Source organism: Salvia hispanica, chromosome 4 (genome assembly GCF_023119035.1).
Source record: "Salvia hispanica cultivar TCC Black 2014 chromosome 4, UniMelb_Shisp_WGS_1.0, whole genome shotgun sequence".
In the NCBI taxonomy this organism is placed as follows: Eukaryota; Viridiplantae; Streptophyta; class Magnoliopsida; order Lamiales; family Lamiaceae; genus Salvia; species Salvia hispanica.
The window spans coordinates 42,413,153-42,429,641 of NC_062968.1; the positions used below are offsets into that span (position 1 = coordinate 42,413,153).

Here is a 16,489-nt window from a genome sequence, read left to right on the forward strand (position 1 = left end):
GTTTTTTTTTAAATTCCAAAAAATATCTAAAATTAAAAAAAAAATCAAAAATTACTAGCCGTTTATAATTGTTTTATTCAAATTCTTAATTTTTTTTCTATTTTTTAAGCCCCCAATCACTTCTATAAATATCAAATCATTCTCACAAATTATCCACCATAAAAAAACTCTCTATTCTCACTCAAACACTCTACATTCTTCATCTCAAAACATTATTCTTCTCCCAAATTTAATCCATTAATGGATCCATTTCAATTATGTAATTTTCGTATTTTCGGATGTTGTAATTTTCGTGGTTTTTAATGATTTTATGAATTATTAGTATTAATTTAATATTTCAATGAATATTAATTGAATTTGTTGGAAATAAAAATAAAAAATGAAATTGAATGAATAATTCATGGATGAGATGGTTAAGAGATGGAGGGATGCAAGTGATGTCTCTTAGTTAAGAGATGAGGTGAAAAGTATAGTGGGGCTCATGAATAGTGAAGGGATGAGACGGTTAAGAGACAGGATGCGGATGGCCTTAGTCTAATGGGCAACATCAGAGGTACTATGATCCGAGTGTTAGTCAATACAGGTAGACCTGCCCACGGTTCATGAATCGGCGGTTTCGGTTCGGAACCGCCGTTTCTAGTTTTGGAAAATATGGAACCGGAACCGAACCATGAGGCTGTTTCATGGTTTCGGTTTCGGTTTCGGTTTCGGTTAAAAAACCGGCGGTTTCAGTTTAGGTTCTGAACCGCCGACTTTCGTACGGTTTGCAGCGGTTTAGGTTCGTTTTTGCGGTTTTTTTCCTTAATTTTTTTTTGCCATGTAGTTTGAAATTATAAAATAAATTGAAACAAGGAAATGTATACTTTAAATTGAATTAAGACGAGTAAGGTGAAAACGATATTAAATTTACAATTTACATATACAAATTACAATGTGATAAAATTTACAAACAAATTACAATGTGATACTCCTTCCGTCCCATAAAAATATGTGCACTTTTCATTTTCGTCCGTCCCATAAAAATATGTCCATTCCATTTTTGGAAAGTTATATCAATTTAATAATGTAGGTCCCCTTATCCACTAACACTACATTAACTATCATTTTCCTCCTCTCTCTTACTTTATTACTTTTATCTTAAGTTCTTTGTCATATCCATTGCCTATATTTTTTATGGGACGAACGAAGTATAGTTTACAAACACATTACAAAGTGATATAATTTACAAGTGTCGTACTCATCTAAACGTAAACAAATAAATACATGAAATGGGGAAAAAAGAAAAAATTACAAAGGGCTTTTGAGCTCAACTTAAACTTCCAAGTTAGACTTTTCAAATTTAAGTTGAGTTAGAGAAATAGTATTATAAAATTATTACCAAAATGGAGTATAGTTTTAATATAAGGATTAACTATATTTAAATTTATCATTGCATTGGCGGTTCGGAACCGTGAACCGCGAACCGCGGTTAACCGGCGGTTCGGAACCGTTCGGAACCAACGATTCGGTCGCGGTTTCGGTTCGAAAAATTTAGAACCTGAACCGAACCGCGATTCTAAAATTCACGATTTTGGTTCGGTAAACCTTGGGTAGCTCTAAATACAGGTAGCTCTCATGACTTTATACACCCTTGGATTGTCGAACAACACAGTCTTCCTTTAACATCCATTTCAACATTTCGCGTGTACGTTGTAAATGGGGCTTCACTTCTCTGCTCCCACTTCACTCGCGTGACTGAGTTGAAGATGTAGGATGTTCCTTTTCTTGTTGACATGCATATTTTGCCTATTCACAAACCATATATTATATTGGGCATGACTTGGTTGGAATAATTGGGACGGGTCCCTCATGACTATGTTGAACGCACTATATATGGAGTTTCTTAAAGGAAAACTATCCGAGTCCGTGAATCTGACTCTGATATTTATGAGCTATTCTCACTGACCGACAACACCACTTCGTCGCAGTGCAGCACGGATAGCAGCTTTCCAACTGATCTGCCCGACTTAATCAGCAAAGCTTTGCAGTCTCATTGCGAAGTCTTACACCTGCAGGCATGCCACCGCCTCGACAATTTGACCACCGCATACATCTCCTTCCCAACACGAAATCAGTTAATGTCCGTCCGTACAAATATCCGTACTTTAAAAGAATGAGATCGAGCATCAGGTGCAAGAAATGTTGGATCAAGGTATTATTTGCCATAGTCAGAGCTCGTTTTCATCTCCTGTCCTTTTAATTTGCAAGAAAGATGGTACTTTTAGATTTTGTGTTGACTACAGAGCTCTAAATATTGCCACTGTTCCGGATCACTTCCCCATTCCCACTGCCGATGAGTTAGGGGCGACACGTTTTTTCACAAGGCTAGATCTTTGATCGGGGTACCACCAAATCCGGATGTATCACAGTGATGTTTTCAAGACGACCTTTCGCACTCACGAGGGTCATTATGAGTTCTTAGTGATGTCGTTTGGCTTGACAAATACACCTTCGACGTTCCAAGCAAAAATGAATATTATTTTCAAGCATTCTTGCGGAAGTCGTCTTTTTGACGACATCCTTGTTTATAGTGAAACTTTGGAGGAGCATGCTATACATCTTGCAGAGATTTTATCAATTTCGGAGGTTGTCTTTTAAACTAGGTGTCACCATAGTGCACCCCTATATTCATATCTGTTGGATATATTGAGTGGACTCTTATTTGGGCTGTGTTATTTGTTAGCCCGGATGTGATTAATTGGGCTGAGCCCAATTACTTACCCTCACTCACCAGATGCTGCCACATGCCCTCTCTCTCGGATGCTTCTTTCCAGCCGTTGGATGTAGGGCTGTGTGTGTTACCTGAGAGAAGGCTATGCGCCGTTCTCATTCACTCCAATCTCTCTCTCTCTCTACACTTGATTCAGTGTATTCTCTCTTCTCTCTTTTCTTCTCCGATGAACTTTCGGCCATCTCTTAGTGATCTTCCACGGTTCTTTGAGTGGTAGATCTGTTGTGAGTGCTGGTGTGAGGCAATCTCTTCGATTGCTTGTTGCTGGAGAGGAACTAGGGTTTGTGAGACTTGGAGGCTTTGTGTTGAGATTTGTTCGGTGGAACTTGATCTGGTGTGAGGGGATTTTCTGGTGGAGGTATTGGTGGTCTGAGGGTTAACTCTATCCAATACATATGTGCTCCCTTGAGTTTAGTTCTGGAAGAATAGATCAGTGTTGTTGTGGCGGGTTCCGAGCCAAGATTCTTTGATCTATTGTCTTTCACTTTGTTCTTAGTTAGTATCTTGAGTTTAGATCCGAGAGGATCCTTCTTGTTGTTACTAACTTGTGTGTTGAGTGTGCAGGCTGAAGTAATTGCTAGGAAGCGGAGTTAATAGCTTCCAAGACCTTGTAATAGTTAGAACTTGATCCTTGTAATCTAAGTTTGTATTACTTGTGTAAAATCAGCCGCGTGGGTGAGAGTTTGGCTGAGCTCTCTTGTACAAGAACAAAGAGGTCTCGGTAATTAGTGAATCTAGACTGATCTGATTCCTACAGTATCCATAAAAATGAAAGGTGTGATATATACAAGTACTTAATTTCAAAATGTTCTTATAATTAACTTGGGTACTTATTTTGAAATTTGTGATAAATTTCCAATGGTTTGAGTAAAAAAGCGCGGTATAAAAATAATATTCACAAATTGCTAATGATATTTTTAAAATCTAGGGACAACATAAGTGTAAATCCCAAAAAACAAATAATCAACAATCAGAAAAGACCGCGTAATCGGTGTCTAGTGAGCCAGTGGCGATACCATAAAACGAATGAACGGTCCACAAAAAATCTCACTATACGTATACAATACTGCAGCTTTGGTGAAGATTGCTTTGTTATGGCATTTGATCTTGTGTCATCCTTTAGTTGTAACCATGCCTATGGTTAGCATGGAGCGTGCCTGTAGAGATTTAAAAAAAGTAGTGCAAATCTTGCATTTTATTGTTTGATTGAATGAAAAGACATGTTTGTAGTCAAAGATTGTGCTAGTTTGTGAGCGAGAATCTGGTAGGTTGATTCAGTAGGATGAATGCTGTCCCAGAATAGATACCGAGAAGGTTCCGCGCAGACGCCTGCCAACGGCGTGCAGAGAGGTCCAGCTTCAAGTAATCCAGTGCCGCAGCATCCTCTTTTAGTCTCTGTAAACTCTGCAACACAACACCGCCAACATCTTTAACATTTGCAGTTTTAGTTCTGCATACATGTATGTTGTTGAAGGCTAGCTAACCATATTTGAGTGGGTTGTTGATCATGTCCATCATAGGATTGTAGACGTCCGCATAGAGGATCCTGCATCCTGCAAGATCCGTCTCCATTTGGCGCACCACCTTCTCAAGCTTGTCGTTGTAAGACACTGCTTCCTCATTCTCCCTTTGACAGCAGCTTCGCAACAGAGGAGATTTCACCGTCATTTGTATTGGCAGACACCCTATCGGGGGAAGCCCCGACACCACCATCTTACGACACCCAACATCATACAATGCCTGACAAATTCATCCATTAAAAGGCACTTGAGATATAGATATTGGAAATTTGGGCTTACACATGACTAATTTAAAACGTATGACTATCTTTCAGTTGCCTGATTAAAGTGATGCAATAAAAATTAATGTTTGGACTAACGTGTATTTATTTGTTATAAAAATAAATGTAAGTACTGTATAAGATTTTTAATTTGTTGGGTGACCGAATAAATAATAAAGGGTCTTATATATAATATAAATATTTCATCTATCCTATTAAAAATGAAACGTTTTTCTTTTTGGGTTGTCTCATTAAAAATGAAACGTTTTCTATAATAGAAACAAATCTTACTTTTTCACTTATGTTACTTTATTCTCTCCCGATTAACACAAAAAAGAACTACATAGTATCCTGTGCGAAAAACAAATGTTTCATTTCTAATGGGACAGAGGGAGTATAAGGTAGAGTTATGGACCCCCGACGTGAGAAGAACGATTTCATATTCTATATTCTCTCGGCAGACTATTGTGAAGAACGTCTCTGATCGTCTGGAAGGTCCATAACCACTGTTTTTGGTTAATCGTCGTACGGAGGCTATATGTAATTCTTCATTCAACTACTCCAATAAGAAAGACAAAGGGAGAAAAAAGACAGACCTTAATGAAGCTCTGCAGTTTGGCTTGGAGGAAGTTTTGGTATTGAGAAATGGTGAACTCAAGTCTCCTAGTGGGGAAATCATAGAAGTTGAAGGTGAAGTCATTTGTTCCAGCACTGACTATAACCAGAGCTCTGCTCAGTATCTCCGCAGCTTCTTTTTCACCAACAATACTCTGCAGCCTCTCAACGTACTCGTTCAAGTAGTCGAGCTGCCTCGACATGGAAATCACCCGAGTGAAAGAGGTGGTTAGAGCATCGTAGCCCGAGCCTGCTGATGCGAAACTGACCCCGGTAACAACGTCTTGATCAGAAAGAATCGGGTCCAAGAAGGGAGGAACGGCTTCCTTGAGGCCGAACAAGGATGCCAGTATATCCGGCACCAGTCTCCCATCGGAGAACCTGCCAGTCGGGGCACCCTCCGGGAAATTGTAGCCGTAGGGAGGGTGGTTGCCTTTGAAAGGAGTGGATATGTAGTTGTTGTTGCCTGTGTCTACTGTTGAATCACCAAACACAAGAATGGCTGGGAATTTGGGATTGGCATTGCATTGATTTGTCAAGGTTGTGATCATCAAAGCCAAGAGAGCTGCAATGGCCATTCTTTTCTCTTTTTTTTTTGGATTAAAATGTGGTGATTTTTATTTATGAGAAGGGGTTTCCAAATTTGGATTGAAATTTGTATGGTTGATGTGTGAGGCTATGATGAGACAGTGTGCTTGTGAGCTGCTGCATTCACAAGTATTGGGAAATAGGAAGTGTGTCAGGATTGAAATGTAGGCATTTGCAGTGTCATGTTTTGTTGTGGAATGATGGAAACATCTCCTTTCTTCGCTTCTAAGATGTGTTCAGATTAACTGATGATTCAAGATAAATTTAAATCATCTTAAATCTTATCCTTTATGTGATTGAAAATCATTCAAAATAGCTTGCTAATGGTCAGACAGATTTTAATACGAAATTTATAAAAAATACTCCCTTTGTCCGGAAAATAAGGACATTTGGGACGACAAGGGAATTAATATTTAAAGGATAAGTGAAGAAAAATATAAAAAAAGAAAGGAAAAAATAAAAAAGAGAAAGAACAAATATAATAGAAGAAAAAATAAATGTTTTGTCAAAAAATGAAGTGACTCAACTATCTTCGGAACAAACTAAAAAGAAATAGGACTCAACTAATGTGGGACATAACAATTATGTCTTGTATAAGGCGATCATAGTAAAGGCCCAATATATAAACTTTAATAGCATCGATCACTTAGAGTTGTAAATGGGTTGGGCTGACCAAGGCCCGCCACATGCCAACCAACTTAGGACTTAGCCCAGTCCAATCCAAGCCCACCGACAAAGTGAGCTGGGTTGGGCTTCGTTCTATGTATTCGAATCCGACCCAATCTAGATCCACTAACATAGTGGGTTGGAATGAGCTTCTTTCTATAAATCTAGACCCTGCCCAACCTAGGACCACCGACGAATTGGGCTGGGCTGAGCTGTGCTGCATAAAAAATTATTTTTTATATTAAATTATATAAATAAAAAATAATTAAATCCATACACAAACTATGTTATATGAATTTTATATTTATTAGGTGATTTTAGTAACTTTGTGGACGGCATGAGTTTTAATTCAAAATTGATAAAGTAGGAGAGGTGTAGAAATAAAAAGTGATTGAAGTGAAGAATGAGACCCACCTTAAAAGATAGGGCAGGTAGTTCGGTCATCGGTTAGTCGGTTAACCGATGACCGAACCGTTTATCACATTTTTCGGTTAACCGATAACCGAAAAATTCGGTTATCGGTTCGGTTCGGTTCCAAAAGAAAGGTGTCTTTCGGTTATCGGTTCGGTTCGGTTCCAATCGGTTAGAACCGATTGGAACCGATTAGAACCGAATTACACATTTAATATTTATTTTTATTAAGTATATTCTAAATAGGTTGTTTTTATTTTTTAAATTTCTAATACAAAGCACCTACATAATTTTTTCTACAAATTTAAATACCAAAAACTCAATGCAGCGCAAATGGTGGTGGCTAGGATGGGAATTTTTCGTATGCAGATTGATACCTATGAACTGCATATATATATTTTTTTAATAATTCGGTTCCGGTTCGGTTAACCGGAACCGAACCGACCCTATTCGGTTAGGAACCGAACCGAACCGAGGCCCATTCGGTTTCGGTTTCGGTGCTTCAATCTCGGTTACTTTTGTGCTCGGTTAACCGGGTTGTCGGTTCGGTTCTAACCGAACCGACCGAATTACCTGCCCTATTAAAAGAAATAAAAGACTTGTCATAAGTAGAAAAGAGCTATTTTTGTGGGACAGATCAAAAAGAAAAAAGAAGACTATTTTTATGGAACTAAGGGAGTACTTAAAATGGAAAAAAAAGATATGATCCTTAAAATTTCTTTCACTTCTTCAATTGTAGAATAATTTTACTGTATAATGTTTTTGACGATTTTGTCTTGCTAATGAGAATTTTAAGCCTTTGTACCCCTCCATCCGAAAAATGTTGTCCATATTTGACTCAGCACGACTTTTAAGAAATATGAAAAAAGTGAGTGAAAAAAGTTAGTGGATTGTAGGTCCCACATTTATCTATTGGTTTTATAATAGAATGTGGGTGTAATGAGTTAGTGGAAAGTGGTGACCATTTACCAAAAATGGAAAAAAACGCAAAGTTGATAACATTTTGCGGACGGACCGAAATAGTAAAATTGGACAACATTTCACGGACGAGGGAGTAATGATTAATAATGCATTAAATCTTATCTATCCATTTATTGATCCTAAGGATAAAATATATGCTTAGGCAGTGGCAGATGCAGGATTTCGCGATTGAGGGGTCCAAATTATTATTAATAATTGCAGAGTATTTTTCGATATTTACCTTACCGCAAATAGGTGTAGCATGAGTATTAAGGAGGTTGTGACATATATTGATTATAGTGAATGACAAATAATAAAAATGTGACGATAACTAGACATACATATGATCGTTAAAAGTAGTTGAAAAAATGAGAAGTGTTACCAAAATAAAAAATAAAAAAAAATTATTGCAAAGTGAGTAGTATATTTTAAAATTAATAACTTATCTATTTAAAAAAATGAGAAGTGTTAATAAAATGAAAAAAAAAAATTATTGCAAAGTGAGTATAATTTAAAATTAATAGCTTATCCTTGTCTATTTTATAAATAAAGAGAAGTGTTTGACAAAATAAAAGAGCTGGAAAAAAATTGAGAATGAATTATGGCCCTCAAAGGATTCAAACTCGAACCTCCAAGTTAAATCTGAAATTTCAGCCACTTCCGCCAGCAAAGTGTATGTTTATCAGTCATGAACCTAATATACATATATATAGGCAAATCTAAAGAGTTGGGGGTTCTATGGGACCCCCAAGGCTCCATGCAGGTCCGCTTCTATGCTAAGGTATATGTTAGAGGGTTGGTTGGTGTATCCATATATATACTTCCTCTTCTTCGGCCTAAATGAGATGTATTTCCTATGTACCAATCTAAGTGAGATATTTTCTTTTCTTGGAAATAAGGCCCGAAATTTCGGCAGCATGCAGTGGAGTTTTCACCCTTATTGCCAGTGCCATTTTTTGAGGCTGTAGAGCGATGCAACGTCTTTTTGCGGCGCTATTGCGGGGGATTTTGGCCGCCGAAGCGGCCGTAAATCCCCAATTAACACACGAGTTTATTAAGCTAAGCAATCACATATGTGGATGAAATTAATTATAGATCAAGTACGCAGCAAAGACATTATGGTGAAAAAGATATTATCAGAGAAGAACCAAGAAGATTTTTCTTTCCCTTAGTGAAATGATTGGTAGTTCGATATATCTAGTACAAAGACCTACTTTGAGTATAAGTGGGAGAGTTTTTAGCAGTGGGTATACTCGAAAGGATGTTTTGAGTATAAGTGGAAGATTGTTAGGTTTGGTATACTGAAAAGCATGTTTCGAGCAGTTTCAGGCAAATAGAATCTTGCTTGTATACGTAAAACTCTACAATCCACTTTTAACCCGATTCAGTATTATTCGAGCAGTTCCGCACGAATAGAATCACTATTATTATTACATTGTGTTTGCTTGTACATTTATAAGATGTTTTATAAACATTTAAATGTATAAAAAGCAAACAAAGCCTAAGTCTTTTGCTTAGTAGACTGGTTGTGGGCGGCGTCCACTTTAAGGTTGGTGGAACCGGCAGCGGAAAGCGGGTGTTTTTGCATGGATTATCATAATTAACAATTATCAATCACACCAATAAATCACATAATAATCGGATCTATTTAGAAGATTATTTAGACAAAATCTATTCGCGTAATTCTCACATGTATCATGCTCATAACTTGAATTAATCATGCTTTAAGAATATTGAAACCTAAAACATGCTTTTCTACGGAGCAAAAAAATACCTAATTAATTCTCCAAAGAATTGAAGATGGCTAGCTTCTTCTCCACGTGATGCTTTGAATACTAGACCACAAATCTTCTCTCTGGTTCCCGAACTGTACTCCAATATCGGTGTGGGCTGATCTCACTAGAATACTAGGACTTAAATAAAGAAGACAGAAGAAATCCTTTTGAGAAAAGGAGTAGAATTCGAAATCTCCTTCAGCTGGGGAGTTTCGAAATTTTCGAAAATTTTGAGAAATAAAATTGTGTTATTTCTGTCTCCTTTATTCTCCTATTTATATTAAGTTCTTTTTGGGCCCAGACAGGGATCTATGGAAGGTTTTGGATATGGGCTCATCCAATTTACTTTTACTAATTAAATTGAACCCACAATTTAATATAAGTTATAATTGGAATATTACGAGCAGCCACTACAGAAGTAATATTGAACTCTCCCCATCCAAATCCGAAATTACAAGTAATCCGGGTTTCCGTTTATCTTTCATTTCCCGCGCTTAAGATAAAAATGTCCATTAATTAATTAATATCTGCTATAAACTTAATTAATTAACTTCTTATTAATTCCAAGAGTGGACTTAGCATGAAACGCGCTTATTTATTATTCATAGAGTAATCAAACTCCAACTAGTTAGGTTCCGAATAATAAAACCTTGTTTCGCGTTCCTCTGGAGGACATTATCAAACGAGACTCAACTCGCGCACGATTCAATATAATAGCAATCCTAGCACCTCTAGATATTGATCACCACTACCCAATATATCGGGATCATTGGGTTACGAAAAACACACACCATTTGATAAGTCAAAGTAATGCATAATCAATACCGTATGCTCAATGCTAACCTACATTGATTAAGTAACAAATATTTATCAAGACCTCGCCTTTCAGTAGATAGCATAAGGGCAAGTCTTACTGTTAGATCCGTTCAGTGTTATACCACACCAATGTCATCTTATTTCAGTAAGGCTTAGAAATATGCGGACTGACATTGCAACCTTTCTCGATGGATAGTCAAATTCCAACTAGGTTGTGAAATTTATCTTTTTCTTTGTTTAGAACTGACCGTGTTACCTTAAAGTGGACGACGCCCACAACCGGTACTAAAACAAGGACTTAGACTTTGTTAAGTTAACTTATACATTTAAACATGCATTAACATCCATTAAATGTAAAACATAACAAATTGGGAAGTAAGGGTCGAATCCCATAAAGACTTGACCCAAAATAGTATTAATTAGTAAAGGGAAGTAAGGGTCGAATCCCATAAAGACGATGTGTTCTACATTTGTTGAGGACAAATTGGGAATGGTTGTTGCCACGCTTCATAGTGGGTTAAGTTAAATTACCTGACTAGACGAACTGAGAGACTAAACTAATTAAACTGATCCATTTGCTAAGACTTGACTAAACTTGTAAGCTCTAATTGATCAATCTGTCTGAACTGAAGAACTCATACTGTGATTTCCTGAAATAGCCAAACAAAGTAAAGTGAGCAGATGTCAGTACCCTGCAAAACGTACGATAAAGTAAACTTTCCCAACAAGTTCATCTTCCTTGCAGAATCAGTACAAAACAGAGCATAATCAGATCTCACACATTTCCTCCCTAACGAACTACTCTAAACTTAACATAATAGACTTGCAAAATTAAATCTACGCTAAGAGATCGATTGAGTTTACGTAAATAAAATAACTAAGTCATAATCATGTAGAAATAGCGAAGACGACTTCCAGATCTACAACTAGAAAACCTAATCATACGCGAACATACTTTCATTCCATGTAAATGCATTCAGATCTGCTTCGTCCCCTTTCAACAGACTAGATCTAAACACCCTATCATCTTCCATCCAGGGTTTCTCAACAATAAAACAGAAAATTGTAAATAGCAACTCAGATTCAACAGCTTCGTGCAGCTCCGTCGTCCACCGTAGCCGCTGCTTCGGAGTCATGATTCGTGTATAGGATTTACATTTATGTGCTTGGCATTTTATATTTTTAATTAATACCCTTATCTCCTATTATTCTTATCATGTGTCCTAATTTTTTATTTTGAGATGTTCCTTGTTAATAGTCTTAATTTACTTTTACATTTTTTTTGGTGATGGTCATTATTAGGTTTCACTTAACTCATTTTACTCATATTACTATACTAAAAAAGTAATTATAGAGATATAACATACCTTCTACTAACTTTTTCAATTTACTTTCTTCAATTTTAAAACCCGTGTCAAATTAAAATGAGACACATATTAAGAAACAAAAAAAATATAGGAAGTATTATTTTAAAATTGTGATTGAATGAACACACCATGTAACTATATGTCTAGACTACTAAATTCTTTATTCCATATAATCTTTACCCTAGCTTTACAAAAAGTACTCTCTCCGTTCCTTTATAATTGATGCGAAACTTTTCGGCACAGAATTTAAGTGTGTTAAATAAATAGATAAAAAAAAGTAAGAAAGAGAAAATAGGTTGAAAGAATAAATTAAAAATGTGAATAAAATAGAGATAATAAAGTAAAAGAGGGTAAAGTAAGAAAGAGAAAAAAGTTATGAAATGACTCAACTATAAGAAAATTTTCCAAAATAGAAAAATGACTCAAACTACGAGCGAAGATAAGAGGTACTAATAATATTTCGTTTGTTTGGGACTCAAAATTTCAAAAAATAAATATTTTAATAAAATGAGTAAAATGATCATATTATTAGAAAAAAAAAAGATTTTTAGTCTTTTAAATTATCAAACTTTTCTTTTTTTACAAAAAGGAGAGGGTAATAAGCAGCACTCAAATTCAAGTTGGCCATGAATATCTCATAACTAAATTTTCCAACACTTTTCATATCCAGACAAAAAGATTCCTTAAGAATCTTCAACCGACTTTGCAGCACTTCACTTCCACCTAAAATGGCGGCCTCCGCTCTCAAAATCGCTCTAACCAACCCTTCCCCAGACGCCGCCGCTCCGTGTCGTTACCCCGCCGGCACAATCAGAATCTCAGCGTTGTCAAATACCACCAAAGCTCATCCTCTCTCTTTCTCTCAATCTTCAACCAACTACGAAGCAACTAGATTAAGACCCGCTAGGGCATTCGGAACGAATCGGGTATCCGGATCAGCTGATCCCGCATTCGACGTAGTCATCGTCGGAGCGGGCATTATCGGGTTGACCATAGCCCGTCAGTTCCTCCTCGGATCCAACCTATCCGTCGCCGTCGTCGACGCCGCCGTTCCCTGCACCGGCGCCACTGGCGCAGGTACTCATTCACTCAACTGATTAATTGAAATGAATAAATGAATGAATGAATGTTTCTTCATTTGAGCTAATTTGGTAAGTTTAGGGCAAGGATACATATGGAGGGTTCACAAAATTCCGGGGAGTGATAAATGGGAATTGGCGATGAGAAGCCATCAATTATGGGAGGAGATGGCGGAGAGCATCACGAATCAAGGCATGGATCCTTTGCTGGAGCTTGGCTGGAAGAAGACAGGTTCAGATATTGGGTTTTTTGATTTGTCGATCAACTGTTTGATAAAATTTCTCATTGATGGATTGTTTTTGTGTTAACTAGTATTGAAATGTAGCTTAATGCGGTAAACATGGATAAACAGAAGTAAGGTGTTCACTATTATTAACCCGTCCCATAAGAAAATGCACTTTTTGTTGGCACAGGTTTTAATGGACAATTGGTAAAGTAAGAGAGATATAAAAAGAAAAGGTAATTATACTATTGTTAGTGGATAATGGGTCTCGTCTCATTAGAGAGAAAAGCGTTTCAAAAATTAGAAAGGGCATATTCTTGTGGGACGGACTATAAACGAAAGAGTGCATATTCTTGTGGGACGGAGGGAGTATAGCTGTAACTTGCAAAATATTTATCAGGTTTGGTGTTCATAGATATGCTTGATCAGGATCTTGTGCTTGAGTGTTTTGCTCCTAAGAATAATTGGTAGTAATTCTCTTGTTTATACTTATCGTATCGTGGATTTTAATCTTTCCGCCTTTGTTCATTATCTGTAAGACTTCAATTTCATGAATATGCTTGAGAGTTTGGCATCTTTGTTGTTTTTAACAACAGGAAGCATGCTAGTTGGACGGACCGAAGAAGATTGTTTGGCGTTGAGGAAGAAGGTAGAGAACCTTGTTGATGTTGGTCTTGGTGCCAAGTTTTTATCTAGTGATGAATTGATGGCAGTGGAACCCAGCCTTAATCTTGGAAAGGAAGGTGGTGCAGCTTTTATGCCTGATGACTGCCAAATAGATGCTCGTCGTGCTGTTGCATTTATTGAAAAGGTTCCTAGCGATTACTCTGGCATCCTCTGGAAGTAGACTTTTAATGTCATCTATTTAAAATGTGTTACTTCATAGTTACTGTGTATAATTTCCGCTAGGCTAACCGGGCCTTTGCAGCTGAAGGGAGATATGCGGAGTTTTTTTATGAGCCAGTAACTGGTTTATTGCGGTTAGTCAATTTCTCTTCATATTTTATGCTTATTTCCAAGTAGTAATTGTTATGATTTTGGATCTTGTCAAGATGACCATTTTACTAAGTGAAAAAAAATCTATTATTTCCTTTTCTGATTAAGATCAGGTCTGAGAGTAGTGGAGAAGTTGAGGCAGTTCAAACTTCTAAGACTACATTGCGTAGTAAGAAAGCTGTTATTATTGCAGCAGGCTCGTGGACTGGTCCTTTGATGCATGACATTTTAAAGGATTCAGAAATTGAGCTAGATTTCCCTGTAAAACCTCGTAAGGTGAGATGCTAAGGTGTGCGAAGTTTCAATGTTTTTCTTAAATTTGAAACGTCTCAGTTCTTGGCCATCACCTTATGTAGGTTCTTTCAGTTTCAAAATGTGTTGTGTTGAAATTTTGGAAAAAAATCTACTCCACTATCTTTATATAATTATATCACATTCAATATACTATGATACCTCATTTTTAGCCAATCTTTGAAAGTTTCAAACCTGCTATTTCATTTCTTAGGTTATTATAAGTATTAGCAGTATACTATTGAAACGAAAGGGTTTTTTTTCGTCTCTCCCTTGTGTACCCAGTATTTTTGAAATGCCGTTTATATGCTGTTGCCATATAATACAAAAATGTGTCTTGTTTGGAGGTTGTGGTCCTTGTAGTGCTGTTCGGCCTTTAAAAACTGACTTGTAGTCATTTTCAGTTTCGGAGTAGTATCACGTCTCTTAATCTTAGCGTAGCTATATAGGAGTGCAATGTTCTGAAGAGAATAATTGAGATCTTACATTGATATGTGGCAGGGTCATCTGCTAGTTCTTGAGAATTTCAAATCTTTTAAAGTTAATCACGGGCTTATGGAAGCCGGATATGTCAATCACGAATCCGCAACCCTTAGTCCTACTACAGATACGGGGAACAAATCTGATGCAAATACTGCATCTGTATCGATGACAGCTACAATGGACATGTCGGGAAGGCTTGTTCTCGGTAAACTCTAGTCTGCTTTTTACTCGCTAAACTCCTTTCCATGTTAACTGTGGCACTGTGAACTAATAATACCTGAAAATAGCTGTATATCCTTACAGAGTAATCAAGTTATGTATCGGACGAGTGACAATGGTCGATGGATGACATGGCTTATGTGAATCTGCTCTTAGCTTAGCTATGTATAAATGTTTATCGGGCAATGGCATTAAATTGGTGACTTCAATTTTACTTTTACAATTTGCATTTGATCATCCCTTCATCCATTATATCCCATCGTTTCTAAATATAAGGCTCTTCTTGGTATGATGAATGAAATTATGTAACGGAATGTGATTCCTACTTTCATTCTAATTATTTGCTTGGTATGACGGAATGAAGGAGTGAATGGAATGAAAATGCAAAGGAAATGGAAATAAAATGTCATTTCATTCCCACCCTCGCTATGTGCGAGGAAAATGTCTAAGGTCATATCATATGCTTTGCCTTTGCTTCGTGCAGGAAGCAGCCGCCAGCTTGTTGGGTTCGACACTGAGATTGATGAGTCCATCATCGATCGGATATGGGATAGGGCGAGTGAGTTCTTTCCTCAACTTAAACAAGCGTCACTGAGAGAGTTAAGCGAAAGCAGAGAAGTTAGAGTTGGCCTAAGACCTTATAGTAAGTTTCTCAGATAGAGCTTCCAACTATAGCTGTCTCGTGATATTTTTCATAAGTTGATGCCATTGTTTGCAGTGCCCGGAGGGAAGCCAGTGATTGGACCTGTGCCTGGATTACCGAAGACTTTTTTTGCTGCTGGACACGAAGGAGAAGGCCTCTCACTGGTAATTTTTTTCAAAGTGCACTTATTTGAATCTGCAACATTTATACCACTCATTTTGTTGCATCTTTTGCGTATCAATATGATCTGTAATGAAACAGTCCAATTTTTTACAGGCTCTGGGAACCGCTGAAATGATTTTAAACATGGTGTTGGAGAGTCCTCACAAGGTCAGTCCGGCACCCTTCTCTCTCTAGGTTGCTCTCTCTCTCTCTCCTGGAAGCAGAAGGATATACCAGTACCTTGTGAGTTCTGGAAAAGTAGAAAGAAATAATGGGAGTAATGAAGTGATTGATGACTTTATATGATGATTGGGGTTACAATGACATGGTACTTCAGTTTATGTTTATTCATGTACTAATTCATTTTTCCTTGTTATTGTTACTTGTCTGACATCTTCACATTGTTATGATGCAATACAAAATTACAGTTATAGCCATATTTTTATTTATCAATCAAAATAATCGATCTCATACACCGTTAATTGTGTTTCATATATGCATACGTTTAGTGGATGCTGATGTGTTGTGCATATATTTTCAAAAATTCATATTACTTCACAAAATTAAATATACTTTAGAACGCAAATAGATAGACATCACATAAGATAAAATAAGATCTTAAGCATACTTCTATGGATCAAGAA

General features: G+C 36.9%; 2 protein-coding genes across 5 annotated transcripts; one reads left to right on the plus strand and one right to left on the minus strand.

The window, feature by feature from the left end:
* Nucleotides 1–3,697: 3,697 nt before the first annotated feature.
* On the minus strand, nucleotides 3,698–5,776 carry LOC125223250 (GDSL esterase/lipase At1g06990-like). Of its 2 annotated transcripts, XM_048126308.1 has the most exons (4): nucleotides 5,147–5,776; nucleotides 4,255–4,510; nucleotides 4,078–4,174; nucleotides 3,698–3,927 (listed from the first exon to the last, which is right to left on the minus strand). In XM_048126308.1, exons 1-4 carry the CDS (start codon nucleotides 5,741–5,743, stop codon nucleotides 3,912–3,914), a joined length of 966 nt encoding a protein of 321 aa, XP_047982265.1. In that variant the 5' UTR covers nucleotides 5,744–5,776; the 3' UTR covers nucleotides 3,698–3,911. The 2 variants fall into 2 exon arrangements, with proteins under 2 accessions (XP_047982265.1, XP_047982266.1); XM_048126309.1 differs by lacking the exon at nucleotides 3,698–3,927 and having other exon boundaries at nucleotides 3,937–4,174; nucleotides 5,147–5,775.
* Nucleotides 5,777–12,396: 6,620 nt separating this feature from the next.
* LOC125223512 (glycine oxidase) lies at nucleotides 12,397–16,282 on the plus strand. Of its 3 annotated transcripts, XM_048126689.1 has the most exons (10): nucleotides 12,684–12,825; nucleotides 12,910–13,059; nucleotides 13,648–13,700; nucleotides 13,765–13,862; nucleotides 13,961–14,031; nucleotides 14,161–14,323; nucleotides 14,840–15,026; nucleotides 15,525–15,683; nucleotides 15,759–15,847; nucleotides 15,960–16,282. In XM_048126689.1, the coding sequence occupies exons 2-10, from the start codon at nucleotides 12,956–12,958 to the stop codon at nucleotides 16,038–16,040; spliced, it is 1,005 nt and encodes a 334-aa protein (XP_047982646.1). In that variant the 5' UTR covers nucleotides 12,684–12,825; nucleotides 12,910–12,955; the 3' UTR covers nucleotides 16,041–16,282. The 3 variants fall into 3 exon arrangements, 2 of the variants coding, with proteins under 2 accessions (XP_047982645.1, XP_047982646.1); XM_048126688.1 differs by having other exon boundaries at nucleotides 12,402–12,825; nucleotides 13,648–13,862; XR_007176727.1 differs by lacking the exons at nucleotides 15,759–15,847; nucleotides 15,960–16,282 and adding an exon at nucleotides 15,109–15,239 and having other exon boundaries at nucleotides 12,397–12,825; nucleotides 13,648–13,862; nucleotides 15,525–15,656.
* Nucleotides 16,283–16,489: the final 207 nt, after the last annotated feature.

Coding starts and splice junctions, on each gene's coding strand:
- LOC125223250 (XM_048126309.1), bottom strand. CDS start 5,743: ATGGCCATTGCAGCTCTCTTGGCTTTGATGATCACAACCTTGACAAAT. Junction 4,511..5,146: donor AACTGCAGAGCTTCATTAAG/GTCTGTCTTTTT, acceptor TGAATTTGTCAG/GCATTGTATGATGTTGGGTG. Junction 4,175..4,254: donor CAACAACCCACTCAAATATG/GTTAGCTAGCCT, acceptor GTTGTGTTGCAG/AGTTTACAGAGACTAAAAGA.
- LOC125223512 (XM_048126688.1), top strand. CDS start 12,477: ATGGCGGCCTCCGCTCTCAAAATCGCTCTAACCAACCCTTCCCCAGAC. Junction 13,863..13,960: donor CTGTTGCATTTATTGAAAAG/GTTCCTAGCGAT, acceptor AATTTCCGCTAG/GCTAACCGGGCCTTTGCAGC. Junction 15,848..15,959: donor AAGGAGAAGGCCTCTCACTG/GTAATTTTTTTC, acceptor AATTTTTTACAG/GCTCTGGGAACCGCTGAAAT.